Genomic DNA, 27,501 nt, shown 5'->3' with positions numbered 1-27,501 from the left:
GAAAGCATTGGCTGTAATATAATTTCTATCCTGAATGAAAATTATATAGGACTACCTCAATTGATCTCCATTTCTAAAAATGGATGAAAAACAAAAGAAATAATTTTGATAGGAGGTAAATGAAGATTTTCATGGTGAAAGTAACTTTGGTTGAAGAGACCTTTGATTCTTGAAGGTAAAACATCAGGAGAAAAAAAGGAATAACTTGGCTATTGCTTTGGTAAACTAGCTGAGCTTCTAGAAGAGAATTAAACTGTCCTACCACTTAAAAATTTTAGAACATAAATGGTTAAAAGTACAAAGCAAAGCTAAACATTATGTCTCAGAATACCCCCCCCAAAACCGTGAACAGTAAATATTTGCAATCATGTCAATAGATAAAATTTAAGGCACTATGGAAGAGAACTTGAACTGTGTGTTTTATTTTTAAAACACTGCTGATAAAAATGTGTTACCATAGTAACAAGGTCAACATCAGCAGCTACTGAAGACCTTCCCCCACCTTTTTTTTGATAGTAGGTTTCAAGATTTGTTTCAAATACCCACTTTAGAAATTCAATGAGAGAATAGTTTTCTTGATCATCCATCTGAAGCAAAATGAGGCAAAATACATGCACATACAAAGAGCACTGAAAGGCTCATGTTTTATGTATTATAAACATTCATAGTTGCCACATTTTTAGCAAGAAGTCGGTTCCACTAGCTACCATGACAACCCCAAACATGCTCTGCTATAAGCCTGATCTTCTATCAAGATAAAGTTATTTACAATCTAATTCAAACAGAAATGGGAAATACATAATTTCTAAGAACACCCTTCTTTTAACACCTAAATACTGAAAAGACCAAATGCACAATCCCAATTATTAGAAAAGTTGCATATACTCAGGTGAATCTTATCACTTGTTAGAGGAAGAGCAATCATAAAGTTGCCAAATTTCATTGCCATATGAACTAAGCAGCTATTTGGCCAGAAAAGAATATCATTTAACTTGAGATCTGCCTCAAACAAATGACATTTCCATGAAGTAGTCTCTGGTCACCCCAATAGGACACAATTCCCCACATCTCTGTATTTCTATAATTCTCCTATCTTGTAATAGGTATCATGTACTATCATGTTTATCTATTATAGTTACTTGTTCATACAGTTCCTCTACTGAGAGACAACTGGAAAAGGTTTTGGATTTGCATTCTCTTTCACTTCTACCTGGAGTGTTATTTAACCTGATTTGCTCAACTCCAAAATGAAAATAGTAATACCTTCACTAATTACCTCACAGACTTATTAGGAAGAACTAAAGTATTAATGTACATGTAGTATTTTGTATACTGTGCATTGATAGCTACATAAATTATCATTAACTTATAAATCTCTTAAAGGTAGAAACTTTGTAGAATTCATCTTTAAAGAACCTAGAGGACCTGGCAGAGGGCCTTGCATATAGTAGGCAAATATTATTGAAGGAAATTCTCTAGATTTCCCAGCATGCTAGATGAACCTTCTGATAACGATTTATGGGATGACCTGGGGGAAAAGATGGATAGGATGAGAAGGTATGGAAAAGTTACAATTTATACTGTAGGTGCATATTGGTGAGATAAAAACTAATGGTGTCTAAGAAGAATGATAATATTGAATAATTATTTAGTACTTGATCCAAATTTAATGATTGGAAACATACACATCTAATAGATGATGAATATTAAGATGGAAAAGCTATGAATTTGGAGTCAGAATACTTGGATTAAAATTCTTTTTTAAAAAAATTTTATTTATTTAAGGTAATGGAATTAAGTGACTTGTCCAAGGTCACAGAGCTAGGCAATTATTTAGTGTCTGAGGCTGGATTTGAACTCAGGTTCTCCTGACTCCAGGGCTAGTGCTCTAACCATTGTATCACTTAGCTGCCCCTTGTATTAAAATTCAAGGTCTGCCTCTTAGTAATTGTGTGACCTTATACTAATCAGTTAATCATTCTAGGACTGAATTCCTTATTTGCAAAATAACAGGATTGGATGAAATGACCCCTAAAGTTTCTTCTAGCTCTAAATCTATGATATTATCATCTCTGGTAAGAAGTGACAGTTAAAAGTTATAGTCATCATTTTAATTTATTCTAAAAGACATTTTCACCTGAAAGCCATTCAATTCAAGCTGCATTTGTTGCCTGCATATTCTAATAATGAAAGCCTTGCATTAGCTCCAGGTTGTCTACCAAAGTCCAAATTAATGGTATTAAAGATCCTCCATAATCTGTCACCAATTTACTTTTTCTTCCTCTCAATATCTCCTTGTCAACATGTACCAAATATGCCAGTTAAACTATTATTTGCTATTCCCCAAATATATTCCATTGATTCTTGTTTCCATATCTTTGGCTATACTGATCATTCTGACTGGAATAACCTCTACTATAACCACCATATTCACTTATCAAAATTCTACTTACTCTTCTGGACTCACTTCAAATACTGTAACTTTCCTTAAAATAAGGATAGGTACACTAATTGGAGATTTACAGTGATTTATTGTCTTCACTCCTCTTACATTTTTGTCTTTCCCACCTGTCTTCAATCCTCCTTTCTCCTTTTTCTCTCTCCTCTAATTTGGTATCATTATGTTTAAAAAAAAATCAACTGTTAAAAAAGTGTAATTGGGGTTTGAAAAATAAGTCAGTGGAATTAGCATTCATTTAAAATCTTAAAATTGATTTGAATTACTAAAATCTTTGAACTAGAAGACTGATGAGTCACACCCTGGAGTTTTGAAAGTGACATCAACAATATGAAAGAACAATCAGAGATAAATTAGAGGGAACTACAACAACAAATAAGCGCAACAATAGGTTGAGTGGTATGACCTGCACTTAAACTTAGCTGGAAATAATTTCAGACCAGGGGTAAACAACCAAAAGGAAAAACTAAAGGAAGGTTAAGGTGCATAAGAGAAAAGAAAGGCTGAGGTGAGCCATCAAACTCTGCATTTCTCTTGGAACAGAAGATTCAGGCTGAAGGTTTCAATTGTACTCACCTCTTTGAGACAATGGGAAGTTACTCCCAAAGGATTGTTTTTTCCCTCCAAATTTCCCTCCCTATATTTGTCCAATAACAAATTCTGGTCACTTCTTTTACCTAAATATTTCCTGTCTTGATTTTGCTTCATCAAACTTAACTGGTTAGGTATTAGCTAGTTATACAAAAGACTTTAAATTAGGCCAGAAAATTATAGTCCTAATGATTATTTTGACTGCTCTAACAAAGTCCATAAAAAGAGTACAGAAAAGGGCCATGTGGAACTAAGAGACATTTTATTGTCCTATAACTAAAGGTTAGTAGCTATTACAGTTATTAAATCTCTGGCCTCTAATGTGAGAAGGGAAAAAGGCAAGATGGAATTGAATGAGGCCTAGGTGAGAGATTCAGTTTCATCTTCTCTAAAGGAGAGGAACAGAAAGGAGTAAGTTCCTTCCACAGAACCTTCCACATTTGTCACAAAAGTATTTGTAAGGGGCGGCTAGGTGGTGCAGTGGATAGAGCATCAGCCCTGGAGTCAGGAGTACCTGAGTTCAAATGTGACCTCAGACACTTAATAATTACCTAGTTGTGTGGCCATGGGCACACCATTTAACTCCATTTGCCTTGCAAAAACCAAACCAAAACAAAAGTATTTGTAAGCTTAAAGTCTGACAGAAACCATGCCATATTTATCTTTAGTCTACCCTTAATGCCCTACACTTGCAAGGTACTCAACTTATGTGAACTGAATAAATAATGTATTATTTTTGTTTTCTTTACTCATGTCAGTTCTTTCTGCTATACTTGCCCCCAAAACCCAAAACTTTCATGGCAGTTTAAAGATTCATTTACCAGAACAATTCTTCATGAGACAATGTTTAAGAATCAAATAATTTAATCTATTAGATGAAAGATTATAATGAAACCAAACTTTGTAGGGTGAAGCATAATAGGAGAACTTTAGATTTGGAAATGGGAAAGCTAAGTTTGAATCCCAGTTCCCATTTTTACTAGTTGTGTGATTGACAAGTCACATAAACACTTTCCATTTTAAAGTGTTAATTTTTTTGTTCTTGAAGAGGACCATGATATCAGGGAGGTGATGTCATGACTGAGGTCATGGTTGTACTTTTTTCCTCAAAGGGTGATTGTGGGCAAATCATTCTGGACATCAAAGTGTCATATTCAATTATCATTATTGCTTATTCTTCCTTAGAGTGTTTATATATGTATTGAATAGTATGGGCTAACAATACTAAAACAAAATATTAATGACTATAAATACACATTCATTTTCTTACCTAGAACCTTTCTAAAAATAGTCTTAAAATAAAAGCCTTTTATTTATCTAATAAAACGTCTAAACAGGGGCAGTTAGGTGATACAGTAAAGCAAGCACTAGACCTTAGGTCAGGAAGACTTGAGTTCAAAGATAACCTCAGAACTTGACACTTATTATCTGTGTGACCTTGGGCAAGTCATTTAACTCCAATTGTTTCACAGAAATAAAAACAATTAAAAATAAATGAAAAACTAAATAGTTTATGTTTCTCTAAAAATAAACTTGAGATATTAAGTTGTTTTCTGTGTTAATTGATTGGTACTGAAACCAAGGAGAAGCCTGCTATAAAAAGTTACAAAATTACAGAACAAAAATCTAATGAGTCAATTATAAAAATAAAAAAAATTTTGGAAGGGATTTGAAGGATTAACTGTTTAATAGATAATTGTCTAATTCCATTTCACATGATTTCCTTTAGATTAGAAGAGAATCTAAGAAGTGAATTTGTGCCAATTGTTAAAGTTATCCTAAAAAATAATGAGAGATCAGGAAGGCTTTTTCAAATGATTTCCTATACCATATCATATCTTTATAGCCACAATACTGATTGAAAGGTACAGTGAGTACAAGATTTTATTGGACTTCTTTACCAGAAAGCTTCTGACTTTGTATAACAAAACAAAGTGTTAAATGCTCTCTTCCAATAAGAAGTCCCTTGTATATGTTAAAATTAGATAAGATTTTTTTTTGACCTGCAATCAGAGAGATAACTTTAACCTACTGATTGTTAATGCCAAGGAAGAAATAAACAGGGAGAGATGTTCTTGCCTAAAATTTTTACCACCGTTATGGAGGATGTCTTGCACAAAGTTCAAAAGGTGGTGGGATTTCTTATGGAAGATAAGATCTGCCAGATGGTATTGATTCAAAACCCCAAATTGATTCAAACTCCAAACTATAGAGTCTCCTATAATTGGAAGTATGCAGGTGGCTCAGTAGGCATCTAGATGATTCAGTGGACAGAGCACTGGGTCAGGAGTCAGAAAGACCTGAGTTCAAATCTAGTCTCAGACATTTATTAGCTGTATGACCCTGGGCAAATTACTTAATTTCTGCTTACATTAATTCACTGGAGAAAGAAATGGCCAACTACTCTAAGAGCTTTGTCAAGGAAACGTCATGCACAGTATGGTCCATGAGGTCAAAAAGAGTTGGGCGCAACTGAATGACTGAACAATAACTCAGGGGAGAGACTCGTGGGCCTAAAGTCAGGAAAACTTGAGTTCAAATCTGACCTCAAACACTTCCTAACTGATGACCAACTTCTATCTACCTCAATTTCTTCAATTATAAAATAGGGAGAATTATACCACTTATCTTGCAGTGTTGTGAGGATCAAATGAGATTATATTTGTAAAGTACTTAACATGGTGGTTGGCATATGGTAGGCATTAATGAATGCCTGTTCCCTTCTTCCTTTCCTCCTCTTAAGTGAGATCTATGATTATTCAAAAAACTCAGAAGAATAATGATTTGGATTATGAATGCTTTTTATGAAGATCAAAACATGTAGTTGGATAATCATTCTAGGAAAGTTAGTGCATCACTACCACAATATGACATTGTAGATGGATAAGTTAGACATAGATTTGAACAAGTGGAAGAACCAAAATGCTTTTTTAATGGTCCTAAATCATGCCTTGTCATAAATTAAGAATATTTATGATGTTCCTTTACTATCTTAAATGAAGACTTTTATGGAGGAAAAACAGCAGCTTACTTCAATCTCCTACTATTTGGTTCTGTGTTTTCTTTGTTCTTAAACTTTCAGAATTCCCATTCCAAGATATTTAAGTCACTGCTCAGGGTCTCCTCTTAAAATTACAAGTAACCCACAATTAAAATCCTGCTAGCAGTGATTTGTGAATTTCTTATCACTCTGGTAAATAGTGTAGATGATGATGAAGAAAAAAATGATAAGTCAATCTACATAATGCCTTAGAGTTTACAAAGTTTTTTCTAAAATTATGTCAACAGGATGGCTTTATTAAGTGCCTTCTTTTTGTAAAACATTATTCTTTCTATAGAAGATCTATGTAGTCAAAAGAGAGCTGGGCTTCAACTTAGTTCAAATTTGACCTCTGACACTTAATAGCTGCATGACTTCATCAATTCATTTGATATTATCTGCCTCTGTTTCCTTAACTATATAATAATAATAGAACTTGTCTCCTTGGATGTTGGGAGAATCAAATGAGATATTTGTAAAGTGCTTTCCCTCTCCCCCCTCCCCCTCCCTTCCTCCCTCCCTTCCTTCCTTTCTTCCTTTTCTTCCTTCCTTCTTTCTTTTCTTGCGGCCTTCCTTTTTTTCCCCCTCAGAACAATCTTGTGAAATAGGTAACATAAGTATTATTATTTACATATTGTAGGCAGGGAAAATTAATGTTAGTTAGCATTTCCATAGCATTTTAAGTTTGCAAAACTCTTTACATGTGCTTTTTCATTTACTCCTTTTGAAACCCTTATGAGGTAGTTGCATATAGGTGCACCAGGTAGGTATGTAGGTATTATCTCCATTTTACAGATGAGGAAATTGAGACCCAGAGAGGTTAAGTCACTTGCCCAGGGACATACAGTTAGTAAGTATCTGAGGCAGTATTTGAATTCAGGCCTTCTTGATTCCAAGTCTAGCATGCTACTCCCATTCCATTAAGCATGAAATACATTAGCTACATTTACACAGTTACCATATAAATAAATCCTTCTCTTTAACCCTCCATTTTTAACACATATATAATGACTTTAAGGTCAAGATCAAATAAACAAAAAAAAAATCAAACCACCCAACTTACATGTATGGGCCTAGGGTGAATACCCTAATAATTACAAATGTCAAGATCACTGCAGTTAAAACTGCAGAAACAAGGGATACCTGCAAGAGAAAATAGAAGTGTCATAAGTTTGTTAATAGATATTTTAAAGTTCTTTTATTCCTTTAATCAAATATGACTTTTATGAAAGCTTAAAACTCCAAGAATCTTAGTTTATCGATGTACTTCAGCCTACAAGTCAGATTTGAGGTCTAATTCAATGCTTATGCTTTCCCTTTAAAGTTATTTCTATTTTATCTTGTAGAGATGTTAATCAGTCATGCATCAATGTTGCATGTTGCCTCCCCCATTCTACTGTGAGCTGGATTGGATTTTTATTTAATTATATACTTATTTATCTATATATCCATTTATTTTTTATTTGCCTTTCTTTGTATTCCCAGCACTTAGCTGAATGTGTAGTAGATATTAGAAAATAAATAATTGTTGACTCTACTTATTTTCATCCAGTCTGTTGGTTAGGTAATGACTAGTTCTATCACCAATTACACCTACTTCTGCAAAAACCACAACCAGATTTGCAAGATTTTAGTGGGTTTTGATAGATAGCCCTAGATTGGTAATTGGTATATCTCTTTCTTTGTGTCTCTATTTGTGTAGATGTTTCTATTTATATTTCTGGTTTTTTTTTCTCCATGTATGTGACTATCTTTTTTGGCTCTTTGTCCATGCATTCTTTCTTTGTACCTTTTTTCTTCCTCAATCCTTTTTCTATCTTTTTTACTTCTCTTTTAAATGCCAAATAACAGATTTAGAACCAAGATTAAATTTAAATTGCACATATGAAGAGTATATAAATTATAGAAAATAGATGTGCATATTTCATATTTTCTATTCTCAATTCTAAAAGGTTTGTAGAAAATTTTGTGTTTTCTTATAGATTTATAGAGAAAATACTTTTAAATAAATTCATCTGATCATTCATTTTTTTTTCTTTTAGTTACTAGTTCTTAATATAAAAAAATCCCACTTCTATATAAGCAGTGTGTGTGCTGGAATGAGCTCATGTCAGATCTTAGGATTGTTGCTAAATTTTAAGTATAATTATTTGGTAAAGGCTACAAATCAGAGTTTGATTTATAGTTGTGTTGATTAAGTCTTAAGTTATAGAAAAATATTATTAATGAATATTAAATTTAAAAGTGTAAAGGCATAATTTTTTAGGAGAGTCAGTCATTAAACCTTTATCAGCTGGGGTGGCTAGGTGGTGTAGTGGATAAAGCACTGGCCTTGGAGTCAGGAGTACCTGGGTTCAAATCTGATCTCAGACACTTAATAATTACCTAGCTGTGTGGCCTTGGGCAAGCCACTTAACCCCGTTTGCCTTGCAACAACCTAAAAAAAAAAACAAACCAAAAACCTTTATCAGCATATCTTTGCCTAAAATGTTAAGAATAGAGATTGGATCTGTGATTTTAATAATTTAAGATACTTTCTGAGAGAAAACTCCTTCTACCAACAGGTCAGTACCTTCTCTGCAACTTCTAGAAAATTTCCTAGAGCACTATGCAGTTAAGTGACTTGCTCATGATCCCAGAGAAAGTATATGTAAAAGTGGGATATGAACTCATGTCATCCTAGCTTCAAGACAAGATCTCTACCTAATACTTGCTGACTTTTTTCTTCTATAAGGCAGGCAGAGTGATGCAATGTACAACCAAATATACTTCTGCTAGGAATTTTTTTTATTTCCTAGTATTTGAGGTCTCTTAAAAGATTTGCCTTCTTGAGAGTTTTCCTTTAGCTTTTATATATATTAAATCTAAAATAGAATGTAGGCTCCTTTCTAGTAGGAATTATTTTATTCATTTTATTTATCTGGCAGAGAGGCAAAGAGGAACATAGCATTTAATAAAAGACTGTTGATTTACTGACATTAAAGGGAAAATCAAAAAGAATGTTAAAAATGGATCAGATATAGTAGGAATGCTCTTCTTTAATTCTTTTGCATTTTCTACAATATACAAATATACAGATCAGAAAAAAAAAACATATAGGGGTATAAACATAACCAACCTGACTGAAATAAAGCAAATGACAAATGCAGTCAGGGAGGTTATATTTATACCCCTATATTAAGCAAAAGAAAAAGCTGCCTTAAAGAGATAATTCAAGCAAAATTGCACTTTCGATAAAACCTGGGCATTTCAGGAGAAAAGTTTTGGGGAAAGCATGGAATCAGAATTATCTGTATCATTATAATTTGTGGTTGTTCAGTTGTATTAGTCATGTCTAAACCCTTTATGACCCTTGGTTGGGTTTTTTTGATAAAGATAGTGGAATGGTTTGCTATTTATTCTCTAACTTCTTTCACAGATAAGGAAACTGAAGCAAACAAGATTAATTACTTGCCCAATGTCTAGAATTGGCTAGAATTGGATTGGATTTCAGGTCTTCCTAACTCTAGCAACCTAAGGACTCTATCATCATCCTAACTCTATAATTTATGTTGCATGTATAACCCTTTAACTGCGAATGTATGAGAGAGAAGCAAAGTGTAAAATTAATTGAATACTAAGAAATTACTAGAAAATTCCTAATGAATGACAAGTTTTCACTTTTCATCATCATGTTTGTTATTAAATAGGGACAAAGCTTTAGAGTTCAGTTCCAGAGAGATTAAGTGACTTGCCAAAGTTTGCCTAAGTAGTAAGTGACAGAATTGGGATTTGAACCCATCTTTTCTGACTCTAAATCCAGTGGGGTTCTTTTTTTTCCTACTTCACACTGAGCATATCATTTAATGTTCTGAACAACAAGAAGTATGCTCAGTGACATACTTGAATAAAAGCGCAGTAATAAATAAAGTCTAAAGATTTGTCTTTATCGTGAAGTGTAGAGTTCATTATTCTTTTGAGAAAAGAGACCTGGCATTTATCAGTGTTTATATTTTGCAAGCCTTGAACCACTTATAGGGTAGCTATTCCTGGTATCTACAGAAATAATCATTTAAAAATTTATCAAATCTGACAAAAAGTGTTAGCATCAAATGGATATTACTTTGCAAACAATGAAAATTTTAATATAGTAGAGAGACACAAAGAGATTATAGAATCTAATTGGAAAATGACCTCAGAGACTATCTGGTCTAACTCAAACCTAGACAGAATCTCCTCCATATTAGTGCATAATTTAATTTTTTAAAATTATCATTATTTCATTAACTATTTCTTAATTATATGTAAAGAATTTTTTAACAATCATTAAAAAAATTGATTTCCAAATTCCTTCCCTTCCTCCTGCCCATACCCTAACTTTGAGAAGACAGGCAGTCTTATTTTGAATATAAAGATGAGGTCATATTGGTTGGTTGTTGTCCTTCATTCTTAAAGGAGACCAAATCACTATATTAGAGTCAAGTTACATTGTGTCTGATTACAGCTGATTAGATCAATATGAGCCTGGAATGCTTTACCACAAGTCAGGCACAAATAGTACATGAGATCCCTTGAGGTGGATTTTCTGTTTTTGCTAAATCTCTAATTTCTTTTGAAGTCATATGGCAAAGACTTTAACAAGATTTGCTCTGAACGCCCCAGTAGAGGGAACCCATTTCTTTCTGAGGTAGTTCATTTCACTTTTACATAGCCCTAATTGTTAAGATTTCCTCTGTAATTTTCAACTCATTTCTTCCTATTCTATTCTCTGAGATGAAGCTGATTAAGTCTAAACTTGTCCACATCCCCTTCCCAACCCCCCCCCCAAGCCCTTCCACCAATATTATCTTCTCCATGTTTCAAATATCCCAGTTCCTTTCATACCAACTTCATTGGGAATCTTTTCTAGTCTCACCTTTCTTCTCACCATCTTCTGGATGAGCTCTAGAATGTCTTTCTCAAAATGTAGTATGAATAACTAAATGTATTATCTCAGTTGTGACTGGATGATAACTTTCCTGATTAAAGATGCTGAAATTTAATTGAAATACTATGTTGAGTTTTGACTCCTAATGTCACAGTTTTAAATCTTGTTATAGTTTAAGCTACCTAAAAAGGTTGGAAAAATCTTACTTGCATGTATATATGCACTTATATTATATAAAGTCCTTTTTCATTTGTGATCTTAAGGTACAAAGCTTGTGGCTTGCAATGGTACCTGCTTTTAACGAGAAAAAGAAAGGCCACAGTTGATCTGATCTTTAAAGACCAGTCTAATGATTCAACTAGTTTACTTTAGTATAATCATAAATCATTTGGCTTTGCAGATAAACACTACAATTAAGAACTCTGCATCGAAGACTGTGATTTGGCACAATTACTTCAGTTGACAAAGAGCATTTCTGCCTCTATTTTAATTGTAGAAATTACCTTCCCCAGCTTTGCTATGTCACGGTACAGGGATAAAGGAAGGGAGAAGACAATTGTGGAGAGACCAATGATGAAGTGTCGGCCAATGAAAAAGTTACCAGGATCAACTAAAATATAAAGAAGATTAAAATATGTTTAGAGGTATGCATAACAAGAGCATATACACATAATTATATACAACTTTTTGATTTTTTTTTAACCACACCTGTGATTTTCCTGGTGTCAGGAATTTCCCTTCCCAATGAGAATTGGCACTTTACAGCTGAAAGTATGAGTTGCCTGGGGTAATCCTGACTGGATCTCACAAGTCACTATGAGTCAGAGATAGGACTTGAACCCAGGTCATTTTGACTTCTAGAAAAGTTATGCATCCACTATGCTTTTCTTTCCCTATGCAGAGCATATATATGTTCAAGCAACAGAACACATTTTTTTTTTTCTGTCCAGATCTGTGATTTTATAATTCCACTGAAGCAGGGCACAAAGAAAATGCTGTAATCTTTTGAGGCTTTTCTGTACTATGGAGGGTATTCTCTGTTGATTATTTTGCTATCTCCATTTCCTAAACCATGTTGGTCGCACCTCTCATGGGAAATGAGTACTGTCTTAGGTACTTCCTGGGAACTGCCCCTGTGGCATGTGCATTGGAGAATAGCTGGAACCAGATGCTAAATCTTCCTCAAGCATCATCCTTGTTCTGGAAAGGATTGAACTGAGCCGACTTCAATTTAGCTCTCCCTCCTTTTTCTTGCTTTTCCTCCTTCTAGACACAAACTTTGGTGTGGTTGCTCGCATGGAGGGTGCTCTCTGTCTCTCCTCTCTCTCTTCCCCCCCCTTTCTCTCCCCCTCTCCCCCTTCCCCTCTCTTTTTCTCACCCGAGGTTTTTTCTTTCCATTCTTCCTTTTCCCTTTTTTAACTCGACTATTCCTTTCCCACTTTGTTACTACCAATATGACCCCAGCTCCATGAGACTGGATCTGTGTTGATCTAAGCTTTTCTTTTTCTCTTAAGTACTTAAGCCTTTTTAAAAAATCTTAACTTCTGCTAATCAGACTGTCCTTTAAGTAGCTTACTGTCTTGCTGCCTCTCCAGAGAGCTTAACCTGTGAACTATTTGCAATCACCTGTGAGCTTTATGTAGTAACTTGTGCACTTTCTGTATTAACATGTGAACTTTGCAGTAACCTGTGAATTAAAACCTAATCCTAACAAGTCAGATGGCTTGTGAATTTTTCACTTAGACCAGAACTAATCATCTCTCATCACAATCATGTCTCTAATGCATCGTTTTAGAAAGTTGGGGAGGGGGATAATTGAGAATTTAAAGAGACATGCTCAGGGACCCCCTCCTTCTCTCTCCATACCACACACACACACACACACACACACACACACACACACACACACACACACATACACACACACACACACATACATCAGAGACAGAACTTGAAACTGAACTCCAGGTAACAGGATTATAGCATCATGAGATCTACAACTCAACCCTTTCAGTTTTGGGGGGTGGGGTGGGGGGGAGTTGCAAAGCAATGGAATTATTAGTAAGTATCAAGTGTCTGAGGCCACATTTGAACTCAAGTTCTCCTGACTCCTGGCTGGTGCTCTATCCACTGTGTCACCTAAATGTCCCTCAACACTTTGATTTTTATAAGTAAGGAAATTGAGGCCAAGGAAGGCTAAGGAATTTGTCCCAGATCAAACAGGCAGTAAGACTCTTTCTAGTGTACCCAGGACTTTTTGACTCTAAGACTACTCTTCTAGCCTATAACATATTGTCATTCATTTTTTAAACTCAGCATATTAAAATATAAGTCATATCACAAATATTTTAGGAAGAAACAATTCTCATGAAAACATGGCAAACACATAAAACTACAAATGTTCATACCAAATACCTTAAGGCTAAGTCTCAACTTAAAATGTCCTAACATTGCAAACCAAAATGGGAGATTTTTTAAATCTGTTTTATCTTAAAACAAGAAATGGTTAGATCATTGAATGTACTATCTTTATATCTTTATAACCTGCCTGGGAAAAAAAAATAAATGGATAGTTCTTTTCCATCATAAGAGCAGCTAAAAATTCTGTGGTGAGCACTGCAATCAATACTCCATGGAATGACAACCATAAATACTTATTGTGTCCTGAGATAAAATGGAAATAATTTACTTTGATAGTACAATGGTAATGATACTTTGTAAATCTAAAGGTTTAACTTTTCTTTTAGCTGTATCATTGACTTTGAGACAGACCCCCTTTGAGAAGGGAATTGATTAAATGTTTTCAGGAATAAGATGATCTTTTTATATTATCATTTTTGAGAGATTAGGATCCATTTTCATCTCTGTTTTTCCAGGAACACCTATACGCCTATGCCTTTTGATCCCTAGAGAAGTTCCATGATTCTGATACTGTGTTTTCTCATATAGAGGACAGCTGACTAGAGGGAATGATATTGGCATCTTTTTTCTTTCCTTCTTTGTCTCCGGTTTAAGTTAATTGTGAGTGGGTAGGAAGCATCTATTAGTAAATATGCATCCCAATGAGTGACTTACCATTAAGTGATGGCAGCTGGAGAAGAAAAAAGATGTAGAAGAAAGGAGAGCTTTTTAAGTATGAGAGGTGAGGGGGTGCTCTGGATATCTGGTTTTTATCTTATACTTAGTGGGCTGCACTGAAAAACTTGCCTAGAAAGTCATGCAACAGAAATGGAGAATATTGTGCTTATCTTTCATTCTCAATGAGGACTTCAGGAAAGTGATGTTATTATGACTTGCAAATGAATTAGATTCAAGTGAGGCAGGACTGTGCAAAATCATTAGTTTCATGTCTTCTCTGGGTCCAAAACAGGCCAACCAGAAACAGCCCCAGATGCAGTAGGAGACCTTGGCCTTTTTAAACTAAGGTCTTTCCTAGGTCTATATGTTTGAGGCAATGCCCATTTGGTGATTTAGGCTAGGTAAGCAATGAGGCAAAAAAAATGGCCTCTTTTACTCAGTCAGAAGAAAAAAAAATCTGGGAAGGGAAGAACCTCAGGATTTCTGGCCAAAACAGAAACAATTACTAGTTACACTCATTCTGAGCCATTAGAACCCAACAAAGACCAAGAGAGGCTTGGGTTGGGACTTACTGTTGATCAATCAATAGGAGCCTGAGTGATGTGGGTTTGAGGCATGGTCTTTAAAAAAGAGATCTAAGAAGCAAAGTGAGATGGAAAGGGGAGGAGGGAACACAGCCAGAAAGATAGAGACAGAGATTCAGAAATAGGGGGGGAGAGAGACAGACAGACAGACAAAGAGAGAGAGAGTGTGAAAAGGTCACCAATTTCTACCCCAAATTTGACCAGTTGGGGCATAGGTCAAATGAAAACAACAGGATTTTTTGTTGTAAAAAAGGTCTCTTCCAGAGAAACCCTCATATCAGGAATCTAAATAACATTGGAGATTTAAAATTCGGTAACTCCTCAGAGCTAACAGTTGTTTTGCAAGCATCTGTTTGTTTTCTTCCTTCTAATAAGATTTTCAACTCTAATATTGTGATCTCAGCTTGGGGAGGCAAGGAGGTGAAAGGGGAAGGAAAATCTACGAGCCAAAAAAGCAATAAAATCCTCCAAAGTACATTTAGGTATTTTGTGTTAAATATTTTGGGGACACAAAAGATATACTCTTAAATGATCTATAGTTCTCATTTTAAGCCTCTTGAATAGTCCTTTGAAAAAGTCTAGGACAAAGGTCTGTATCTAATAATGTAAAATTATTAATAGCTGTAACTCTAAAGTCTTATACTTTTGAATCAAGTGTACAAGTAGAGAGTGAGGTGGGGGATTAGACAAGTTCAGCTAAAAATGATCTTTGTTGTTATTATTGTTCTATTGCAATATTATTCTGATTTGAAGGTCATAGGAAAGCATAGAGAGCTCCAAATCAACACCTCCAACCACCTAGATGCCCCATATGCATCTCAAAATCCACATGCATAAAAAAATTTTTAAAAAATCCACATGCATAAAAGGGAAATTTCATTTTCTAACTCCCAAGTAACTTAACCTCCTTTAAGTTTCCCATTTCTTTGAAAGGTACCACATCTTGATCACCCAATTTTGTTCACAAAATGAGTCATTATCTTTTACTCTTCCATCATCACCTCTCTCATCATACCCCACACCTCATACACAGAGGCTTTTTTCTCTTTACTCACATGACCTCCAAACTAATTCAAGGCTTCATCAGATCTGAATAGCTTCCTAATCATTCTCCTTACTTCTAACTCTTCCTTCTTCAATCAATCCTTCATACAAGTGCCAAAGTAATCTTCCTAATGAATGAGTCAGATGGGTCCTAATTTACATTAATTCATATCTGTTCAAAATTCTAACTCTTTAACCTGGCTTTTAAATAGAGTAGGCAGGATGCTGGGCCTGGAATCAGAAAGACCTGAGTTCAAATTTGACCTCAGTCACTTCCTAACTATATGACCCTAGGAAAGTCACAGAACTCTATTTGCCTCAGTTTCCTCATCTGTAAAATGGGAATAATAACAGCTCTGATCTCTCAGGGTTGTTGTGAGGATCAGATGAGTGATAATTGTAAAGCACTTTACACAGGGTCTGGTACATAGAGCTCTATAAATGTTAATGATTATTATTATTATTTTTAAAGTCCTATATAATCTTTTTGCAGCCTGCCTTTTCCTATTATATTCCGCACTTATTTTACTTTTTTTAGTTTTTTTTTTTTTTAAAGATTTTTCAAGGCAATGGGGTTAAGTGGCTTGCCCAAGGCCACACTGCTAGGTAATTATTAAGTGTCTGAGGTCAGATTGGAACTCAGGTACTCCCGACTCCAGGCCGGTGCTCTTATCCACTGCACCACCTAGCCTCCCCTCCACTTTTTAGTGTTTTAATAGGTATTAGAACATAGAATAATAATAGCTAATATCAGCTAATTTTTATGCAGCTCTTACTAAGTACAAAGCATTGTGTCCTAAATGCTTTGGGGGCAGGGGGAGGAAGGACAAAAAAAATTATTTACGTATTGCTCTGGTTAGCAGAAGCTAAGGGAGAGGGAAATTAGCATTAGCAGCATTAGCAGCAGCAGCAGCAGTAGCAGCAGTGGTTTCCATGAGGTAGGTAGGTAATAAGTAGAAAGGAAAGTCATAGGGGCATGAAAGTTTAACTGGGGGTATTCTAGTTCCTAAGAGTGTGCTAACTTCCCAAAAGATGATGAGCTATCAGGGGATAAGCAGTAAAGAAAAGTACAGAGACATGAAAGGTTATTTGGGGGATTACACTCCCCAAGAGCTGGTTGATCTCCCAAAGGAAGCTGAGTCCCTAAGCACTTTACAATCATTTTAATTTGATCCTTATAACAACTGTGGGAGATAGTTGCTATTGTTCCCATTTTATTAGATAAGGAAACTAAGGTAAACAGAAGTTAAGTGATTTCCTTAGTCACACAACTACTAAGTGTCTGAGATCAAATTTAAGTTTAGCTTACCTGGTTTGACAGGTATTCAATCATCCTGACCTCTAATGTCCACTCTAAGGAGACACCTCTCCTCAAGGAGAGAATGGCTAATTGAGAAAGAACAGAATTTATATAGTTTTTGGACACTTTAAGTATGCTGAATAGGGCCTCAACACTTATACCTAGTTAAAGAACTTATATAATCACAGTCAACCTTTTACAATGGATTCTAATGTCCCTTCAATGATGAGATTGATAGAAGAGATAGTCAGTAGTTGCTTTATTCTCTTGGGACAGTAGTCTCTGTCAAGACTTCTCTTTGTCCTATATCCTTACAAGTTCATGGACTGTTAAGTCAATAAAGTAATATCTACCCAAATTTTGTCTCCCCTTAATTTGTATGATATTCCATATCAGAAAGTCTTCCATGTCTTCAGACAAGTGAGCCTTGACAATCAGAACTGACACATTTTATAAATGAAAGTTGGATGACAGGGCAGAGGAGACAAATAGTGAAAATGTTTTCTTGTCTAGAATGTTATGGTCAAGCAATTAAAATCATTTAATAAGTGCCTACTTAATAAATGCCACTCCATCAAGCAAAGTAGTGTGATGATAAATAAGCTAACTTAGTTTCCTCATCTGTAACATAAAGGGACTAATTACTTAACCTCCCAGGAAAGTAAATGGTTAACCATTTTATAAAATAAGCTATATAAACTTAGTTATTGTTTATTTCTGAATTGTATTTTTTTTTTGGTTTTTTAGGTTTTTGCAAGGCAAATGGGGTTAAGTGGCTTACCCAAGGCCACACAGCTAGGTAATTATTAAGTGTCTGAGGCTGCATTTGAACTCAGGTACCCTGTCTCCAGGGCTGGTACTCTATCCACTGTGCCACCTGGCTGCCCCCTGAATTGTATTCTTAAAATAATTTTAACATTTTACTAGATCTGGATGTCTGTAAGTAATGAGACAGTCTTTCATGCTACTAAGATTAGATGTATATGATTTCTTTGATAGAGGGAAATTGAGAACATTCTCTTTACAAATACAAAATGGTACTTTCTCTGTATAGTTTTAACTCCCTAAGTTGTTTTGGGCACAGTACTTTTACTGCCTTAACTATGATCACATAGATAGTATATGTAAGACTTGAAGTTGAACCAAAATGTTTTTGATTCTGAAATCAGCTCTTTATCCACCTTACCTCAATGCTTCTTATAGATAAGATGTATAAACAAAGGCTGAACATAGCAGTTAGGTGGACCCAAAACAAAATGTATCCACAAAATTAACAGATGGTTGTTAAGCTGAGAAAGCTTTCTGGTGATAATGCTATATAGCTGTCCTACTAAATATTTTAAATTAATAATTTGAAGGTATTCCAATTTTATCAGCACAGGAGATGTTACAAAAATGAGGGACATGATTAACTACTTTGATGACAGAATCAGGAACAAAAGAAACTGTAACAATATGAAACATCAGAGGAAAACTAATAAGTTGAAATTTAATGGGGCAAATGTGAAGTACCACATTTAGGGTACAAAGAACCAATTGCCTAAATATAGGACTGGAGAAACCTGGTTAAATAATATTCAAATGATAAATTTATAGAGGTTTTAGGGGACTGAAAGCTCAATATAACTCCAGAATGGGGAGCTACTGAAAAAGTTAAACAGCATAGAAGTATTGTATCAGGATGGAGGCTAACAAGTCCACTGTACTCAGATCACATGTGCTTTATTATGTTCAATTCTGATGATATTTAGAAGTTATATTTTCAAAGTAGAAGGTGCTGAAAGGAGTGTGACCAGCATGTTTTTATGAGGACCTAAAAGGACTAGGAATTTAGCTTGAAGAGAAAACTGAGCAGAAAGTAGATTGCTAGCTATGTCAGTCTTGTGGAAGAGTGTTTAGCTTTATTCTGTATAACTTGCAAGTGATGCAGTAGGATCAATGGGTGTGAATTATATTTTGGTTCAATATAAAGAAAAAATAGCTACCAATTATAACTAAACACACACACACAAAAGAATCAACTTCCTTTTAAGGTGATGAGTTTCTATTCCCTGGAAAGGTTTTAAACAACGGCTAGATAAAAATGCATTCAGGATGCTGTTGAGGAGATTCTTGCATGGAACAGGAGGTTAGACTAGATGATCTCTAAGGCTCCCTCTAAGAAAACAGAGAGCATGAGAATATATTATTAGAATCACTGAATGTATAAGTACAAGGAGCAAAATATGGATTTGACTATATGATAATTTTAAAAATTCTTGGTTTACTGAGAAATAATTACATGCAATATTTAAACATAAAATGAATTATGTATAATGAAGATGAATATTACTGCTATTAGTAAGCATGGCTGCCCAATGACTAAAACCTCTACTTTAGGATTTTTTTCATAAAAGTCAAATATAACATAGTGAAACATATGAATATAGTATAAATCTAAAAAAAAATACCTTTCATTAGGACTTACCTCCAGGAATTCTTTGAAAAACTTTGCCTAAAGTGTCTCCTGTTATTATATTATAGCTAATCATAGCTAGAAACAAAATAAAGATAATAGGTTAATATCAGATACAATTATCAATCATATACTATATGGATCCTCAAAAAAAGCTCCCAATTAATGTCTGTCACTTCATGTGTTTTTTTGTCTTTTCAATTTTGTGAAATTCAGCTTTGATCTTCAGAATTTCTATTTTCAGGTTTAGTTGGGGAATTGATTTGTAGCTTTTCTGTATTTTCAAAAGTTACTTACCCAGTTCATTAATTTTTTCTTTTGTTTATGAAAATATTTAGTTATGTATTTTCCCCTTAATGAGTACCTTAGTTGCATACCATATGTTTTAGTATATTATTTTATTGTCATTTTCTTTGATGAAATTTTCCATTGTTTCCAATTTGTCCTTTTCCTCACCAATTCTTTTAAGTAATTAAATTTAAATAATTTAAATTTAAGTAATTTAATTTAAATTTAATTAAGTAATTTAAATTTTAAAAAATTTAAGTTATTTCTTCTGTGACCCTTTATAATTATTTTGTTACAATAAAGATTGTTAAATATTTTTGCTTTTCTGCATTTGAGTTTTTAATGCCCCAAAACATGTCTAGTTTGTATATACTATACATGATTTAGAAGTATATAAAATCCTTTTTTGTTCTCATTCATTGATTGTCAGAGATCTGTCATGTCTACTTTTTCTAAAATTCTATTGATAGTTTTAATAATTTGAAGAAAAGTTTGAGGCTTCTTCTTTAATATGGGGATTCTCTGGTCTAACTAAAAGATAAGAATTTAATTGTACACACAGTATTCAAGATGACCCTAAATTTAAAAAAATCTCAAGTCAAAAAACAGAGTAGTTATTTATATTAAGAAAGTGTTTACTTTAAAACAGAATTCACCCAGACCTCTTTGAGTATCAGATTTCCTAGCACACTTAAAAATTTTGAATTCACAAAGGTACAATCAATAATATCTTATTAAAAACACATATACTGAGTTGTAACAGAAGCAAAAAGGTAAAGAAATTCTAAACCATTTTCTCATTTGCAAAAGTAAGGAAGACTTTTCCTACCAATTTTATAACTTGACTTTTCTGAATTTTTTCTAGCCATTATACAATTTGTGAGATAGCCAATATGACATGTTAAATCACCAATTAAATTTGTCATGAAAACAATTGGGAAGATACCATCAACTTGTTAGTGATGGTATCTTCAGTCTACTCAGGTCAAGTATCTATGCTGAATAGATTTTGTCTGTTAACAATTAATAGATTACCATTCCATTCTGATACTACACATAAGAATATTTAGTATAAATTTCAAGTTTACCATACCATAGTATGGCTATGGGTCACACCATAGTTAGAAATACAAATACACTAATAGTTTTGCAGATGTTTTATATGAACCATTAAGTTTATAGAAATTCTGTTCAGTCTTTAAGTGTTTGATTCTCTTGCTTCCACTTATTATTTAGTTATTCCTAAGCCTTAGCACATTCAGATTTTAGCACAGTATACATAGTAAATGCTTAAGAAATACTTGATTTGATTTGTTGGTCTAAGATTCAAGAAGACATGTGTATGTTCCTGTGATACTCTCATTTTACTCTGCATAGATTCTCATGAATATGAAATAGAAGAGGACCACCAAATTAAACACAATATTCCATTTCTTTTATTTTCATTGTCTGAATTTCTTTGAGCATGTCCTTTTTGGGATTACTTTCTGAAGTGGATCATGAAAGGGATAATATCTGCCATGTTGACATAGGTACAATACTAACCTCTACATCTAAACAAAAATATTGTTTTGTATATAGATACTTGACAGGTCAAGTGTCACTTGTATTGCTACTATGACCTGGATTGACTGAAGAGAATCTCTCACCTGGAACCTAGCAAGTGAGGTCTGAAGAAGGTAGAATTGATTGACTTTTTTTGTTTTTAGTTTTTTTGGCAAGACAATGGGGTTAAATGGTTTGGCCAAGGCCACATAGCTAGGTAATTATTAAGTGTCTGGAGTTGGATTTGAACTCATGTCCTCCTGACTCCAGGGCCGTTACTCTATCCACTATGCCACCTAGCCACCCAGAACTGATTGACTTTTAAAGGTCAGGGTTTTAGAACAGTGAAGGAAGAAATATGGGCAAAGAGAAAAATAAAATTATAGTGGTCTTAGGTTTCTTCTTAGAATTGTTATTTTATAAAAATAATTAGGTAAACAATATCTACATTTATTCTTTCTAATATAACAGACTATATAAAATCTTGAACATTGTTTCATTTCAAATGCCATTTATTTTAGAGGTAATTATCACGGTCATGAAAACAATTGTTAATATTTAACTTCGTAGTGGTCTTACCAATAAAAGGATATAAAAATTGTAGAGATGAGAGGAGCAGATAACCTGAAAAGCCAAATGTTTTATGGACCAAAGACTGATAACTATCTGTTCCAGAAAGGGTTCCTCCTTTAATCAATAAAACAAGGGAAAAATCTGGGAAGAAAAAAAAACAAGCTATGCATGAGATTATATATTATATTATATTATATTATATTATATTATATTATATTATATTATATTATATTATATTATATTATATTATATTATATTATTATTATTATATTTATTATATTTATTATATTATACATATTATATATTATGTATTATGTATTATGTATTATATATTGACAAAGGTAGAGGAAAAACGCTAAATTATGCTGCCATTTTAAAATGAGATGACAACAAAAAAAACAGGTTAAATGGATCACTGGTGAGGAATTAACTTGATAGGGTCTGATTTTCAGGAATTAATTTGATAGGGTCTGATTTTCTTTTTAAGATGCTATGACTACCTATTCCTGTTGTTTTTCATCAATATTTTCCATGCTATTGACAAATATGCTTAAAGGATTAGTGCATTGACCTGAACAGAAGGAAAGACGATGAAATGAGTGTCAGGAATTCCATTTACATTTCTTATTCTGATTTCTGTAATCATTATCTCTTATTTCCTCACTTTGACAATGTATACAAACAAAATTACATGAAAATTAAGTTTAAAAAAAAGCAAACCCATATAGTACATTGTGGAAAAGCATACAACTAATCTCACAGAATAAAAAGAAATGCTAATATAAAACATAAACATAAGGAAACATTTCCATTATATGTCATTTAAAGTTTTTTGATTCTGAGGGAGTCAATCTTGGGTGAAATATATAGATCATAAAAATTTTAAATGTGATTTCCCTAATCATATCAATTTTCTAAACTATTACATTGTGTTTCTGAGTAAAATTTTCAATGTATTTTTTAAGTTATGAAATTTACTGTGTCCTTAGTTCTAAAGAAAAACAAATGTTGATGACATGTGCATGAATGGAATTCCTCCACTAATTGGCTGGTCATATAACATGAAGGTGTTTTAAGGTATGAAAGGCCATGCTGGTGGGGCATAAGTTGAGAAAATCCCTGAGCTGGAAAGCTAGGTCTAACAAGGCAACCTGAGACTGGAAAAATTAGGGTAGATTTAGAGGCATAGGACCATTGGAGTCACTGGATCTCTGGAGTCATTTATTAGATGTACAACCTTGGATAATTCATTCAATCCTTCTGGATCTCAGTTTACTATAAAAATGAAAATTTCAGATCAAATGATTCCAAAGGCCCTTTACATATATGAATAGTTAGCAGTGGACTATAATGTCATTTATGAGGGGACTAGTCGAATCAAATTTGTCATCACCAGAAGCTTGACTACCAGTGACGTATCTGTATCCATATATTTATCTATCTCTATATCTCTATATGTCTATCTCTATATCAATATCTATATTTAGTCCACAAGAACCTTGTGAAACTATCTAAAGTATGTTGAGTTCACAACTGGTGTCTATTGAAGGAGGACATTCAATGATAAAAAATATAGATCCTCTTAATTATTCAGATATGAAAATAATACTCATTTAGAAGCTTTAATATAATCAATTTAAATCCTCATACAATTATGATTTCATTTTTACTGTGACCGTAAACATATATAACCATATACAGTATGTTGTTTATATAATAAATGGTCACTTCTATCATCACATATGAATTTTCATTATAAACATTTTTAGATATAATCAACAAGTAGAAATATTCAAATAATTTAATTGAATGATGGAAAAATAATCACTCTCCATTTTTACCCTCAAATTAAGCTTATAATATCTCATGAATAGAAAAACAGGGCAGAGACAAACCACTTGTCTGGCTGAACATATCTCATTAAAGGTTTAAAATAGACTTAACAAGTCTGGAAGCAAACCACCAGCCAGTCAAATTAGAATGTGAAGTTAAAAAGAAGAGAGATATACATTTATTCCTTACTTGAAGATTTGTCTTTAAGATCCTTAGTTAGGAAAGCAGCATTTCTCTGTAAAGTAGCATTGTATAATAAGAAAATATAATACATTGTGGAAGACTAAGGGTCAGCTAAGGGGTACATGAGGAAGAGTATTTTGAGTAAAGATAAGTGCATGGAGAAACAAGATTTTATATGGTTTGTTTTCATATTTAAAAAGTAAATTTTTATATTATAGATCCATAAGCAGAAATTGGGTAATGAGTTCCAAATGGCATGATATAGTAATGGTGAAGAATTTCAATTATCCAGAAATCTAGAAATTCCTCTTTGCTAAAAGCAGAGATGTTAAGAAATTTTTAACTTGCCTTAATGATCATTTCAACCTTTTGAAGGTAGAGCAAGTGATAAGGTAGCATAGGTGAAGTTTCCAAAGTAGTATGATAAGAACATTGGGGGTTGTAGCTAATACCTATCAAAATTCATGATAGGAGACTTAAGGGATATGAAATCCAACTTTCTCATTTTACAGTTAAGGAAATGGAGGCTCAAATAGGTTAAATGACTTGCCCAAGATCATACATGTAGTAGATGCAGGTGATGGGAAACAAGGAAGAGAAGGCTGAGCATAGAGCAAGGATCCATGACTATAAGAGAATAGGTTTCAAATAATTCATAAAGGAAAGGTAGAATTTTATGTTAGAAGGTGGAATCTTTCTACTGCAGATGATATTGACTGAAAGGGAAGTATGTTCTCAAAGCAAATACAAATAATTCTAAGGAAGAAGAAAAAGGGACAACTTTCTAAAGAGATTGGTCTGGTTACTCAGGGAATTCAGTAACTCAGGTTACTCAGGGACCACCTCTGGTTTTTAAAGGACACATAAAGAAAATGTAAACAAGAACAAGTAATTGAGTTTGACTACAAAGAATAACTTGATACTTTAAGATTGTTAGGAATGTTAAATTAAGTTAAAGTTAAATTAAGTTTGAGACCTTGAGTGAATGCTAAGGACAACCAAAGAATTTCAAAAGTTGCATTAGATGCAAAAGAAAAATTAAAGAATGTAGGAGCACTATTTGTGTTACTGGAAGAATGCTAATGCATGGTGGAGAGAAGACAGAAGTCCTGAGAAGATCAAGATTGATACTATATTATTTTCCTCTTACTCCTATTTACAATGGATTATTTTGTCCTATAATTGCTTAAGTTATGACTGACTCTGTCTCTGAACTTGTTTCAAAATTCATCTGGTCTATGATCGGTTAAGTTTAAAAATTCAAATATCGGGTGGCTAGGTGGCACAGTGGATAGAGCACCAGCCCTGGAGTCAAGGAGTACCTGAGTTCAAATCATACCTCAGATACTTAATTACCTAGCTGTGTGGTCTTGGGCAAGTCAAACCCCATTTGCCTTGCAAAAACCTAAAAAAAAATTCAATTATCTTGCTAATTACTGATCTTTTCTTGCCTCAAGGAATTTGGCTAACCTTGGTATCTTTACACCATCAAGTCATTCTTCAAGGATGTCTTGTTTGCTGTCCAAAAGGGGGTGCACTTTTATCTTTTGACCTTGTACCTAGACTGCAAAAATCAACACTTCTTAATTTCATGAGAGATGAAGAGAGGTCGTTATTAACCCCCATTACCAAACTTCCAACCCTTTCATTTGTCACCAATTCCTTGATGTCATCTACTCCATTCTGTTCTTTGCTCTGTATTCACCATAATCTTTTAAAGGGAACTGTCCTTTGGACTGGGATTTTTGGCATAAATGAAAGCAAACCACTGCTCCCTTTATTGACAGGCAGCATGCCTTTGTTAATAAATGTTATCCTACTAGAATTGTCTGTTTGCCCTATTATTAAATTTCATTTGTGACAGTGCTTAACTTCTATTTTTACTTCTCTATTCTCTCTGCCAAGAAAGACAATCTTCAATTTATAAAATACAAAGAGAAGTATTCAATAGTAAATGGAAACCCAAGTTAAGTAAGGATATGATAAGATATTTTTAATAGCTCTCAATGATTTAAGGACATCAAATTTGTACCAAATGAATGCTAGGTTATGGAAACAATCTATGAATATTATTGCTAAGCCAATTTCTCTCAGTGTTATTTGGAAAGAGATGGAGAATGGAAGAAGTACTACCATAATGTAAACAAGTAAATATAATTTCATTTATCCAAAAAGAGGTAGGTGTTTCCTTCTAACTATGGGTCAATGGGTATTGAAGTCCCTGGAAAAAAAATTTTAAATATATAATTGAAGCAATAGTTTGGTAGCATTAAGAAACAGAAGCAGCAATTTATATATATTTTATATAAATTTGTTATTGTTGTTGTTTGTCTTTTATTCTCAAAGAAGATCATGACATCAGGGAAGTGATGTCATAACATGAATGTGAATTGTATTTGAGTGAGGGGTGCTGTGCAATGTCACCAGTCTCATTTTCTTCTCCAGAGCCATCTGAGTCCAGTGGGTAGATATGAATCAGGACCACTGGAGGTAGCCCAGGATATGAGGAAATTAGGGTTAAGTGACTTGTCCAAGGTCACACAGCTTGACATAGTAAGTGTCAAGTGTCTGCGATCAGATTTGAAGTCAGGTCATCTGACTCGGTCCAGTGATCTAAATTTGCATAAATTTGTCAATGCCATGGCAAACTAATCATAAATCCTGGTATATCTGGATTTTAATCAGTAAGTAATTTTAATCTGTCATGATATCTTTGTATGTACATGGTGAAATGATAGGGAGTAGAGAATAAAAATTTAAGTGGATTTAGAATTAATTAATGACTGGACTTACTTAGAGAATGATAATCACTTCATTAATATGAATGTAGAAGAAATTTTCCTAATACATGCCAAAGAACTCTATCCTTGGTCATAGTCTAATATTCATTTCAATCACTTAAATAGAAGCATATATGGTATACTTATCAAACATTTGAGTAATATAAAACTGAAAGTATGAGCAATATAATATACAATAGAATTGAGATATAACAATATTTCAATGAGTAGTTTTATGGTTTGAACCCATCAGATGACATTTAATAGTGTCAAAGTAAAATCTTTTAGTTTGAGGGTTTCTTTTAACTCAACTATACACATTGAATAGGTGAAAAATGTAGCTAGAGTCAGTTAGGTGGTGCAATGGATAGAGTACTGGGTCTGAAGTTAGGAAGACCTGAGTTCCCAATCCAGCCTTTGTGACAGTGGGCAAGTCATTTAATATCTTTCGGGCTCAATTTCTTTATTTGCACAATGGGGATAATAGTCACCTACAGGGTTGTTGTGAGGACAAAAGATTGCATAATTTGTAAAATGCAAGGCAAACCTTAAAGTGTTTTATAAATGGTAGCTATTAAAGAATTGTCAGTGTATTGCATATTAAAAATGACAATCTTGTGACTAAAATTTCAAAAAGAGTCAGTGATATTGGGATGTTTATAGAATGTAATCTTCATAAAAAGTTCATAGGCCCCTGTATTTCAGACTTCATCCTGTGTATTGTGATCAGTTATGCGTTCCACATTTTTAGAAGGAATTAAGTGGAAGCAACAAGGAAAAAAAAATCCAAATATAGTGAACCACAATTAGAATTACACAAGATCAAGTAGCAGCTGATTTAAT

General features: G+C 33.6%; 1 protein-coding gene across 5 annotated transcripts in view; it reads right to left on the bottom strand.

Moving 5' to 3' along the window:
• The window catches only part of SLC38A11 (solute carrier family 38 member 11), a 78,625-nt gene that overhangs the window by 38,660 nt on the left and 12,464 nt on the right, over nucleotides 1–27,501 (bottom strand). For 3 of the 5 annotated variants that reach the window (XM_074236574.1, XM_074236582.1, XM_074236563.1), the window contains 4 exons: nucleotides 21,869–22,003; nucleotides 19,469–19,534; nucleotides 11,499–11,605; nucleotides 7,153–7,232 (listed from right to left, as the gene is read on the bottom strand). In XM_074236574.1, coding sequence (XP_074092675.1) covers nucleotides 7,153–7,232; nucleotides 11,499–11,605; nucleotides 19,469–19,534; nucleotides 21,869–22,003 — 388 coding nt within the window. Of the gene's footprint in view, nucleotides 1–7,152; nucleotides 7,233–11,498; nucleotides 11,606–19,468; nucleotides 19,535–21,868; nucleotides 22,004–25,348; nucleotides 25,443–27,501 lie in introns of all 5 variants that reach the window. The other 2 variants (XM_074236590.1, XM_074236598.1) reach the window with 1 other exon arrangement.

Source organism: Macrotis lagotis, chromosome 1 (assembly GCF_037893015.1).
Source record: "Macrotis lagotis isolate mMagLag1 chromosome 1, bilby.v1.9.chrom.fasta, whole genome shotgun sequence".
In the NCBI taxonomy this organism is placed as follows: Eukaryota; Metazoa; Chordata; class Mammalia; order Peramelemorphia; family Peramelidae; genus Macrotis; species Macrotis lagotis.
This window is presented reverse-complemented; position numbering and strand designations above follow the sequence as displayed.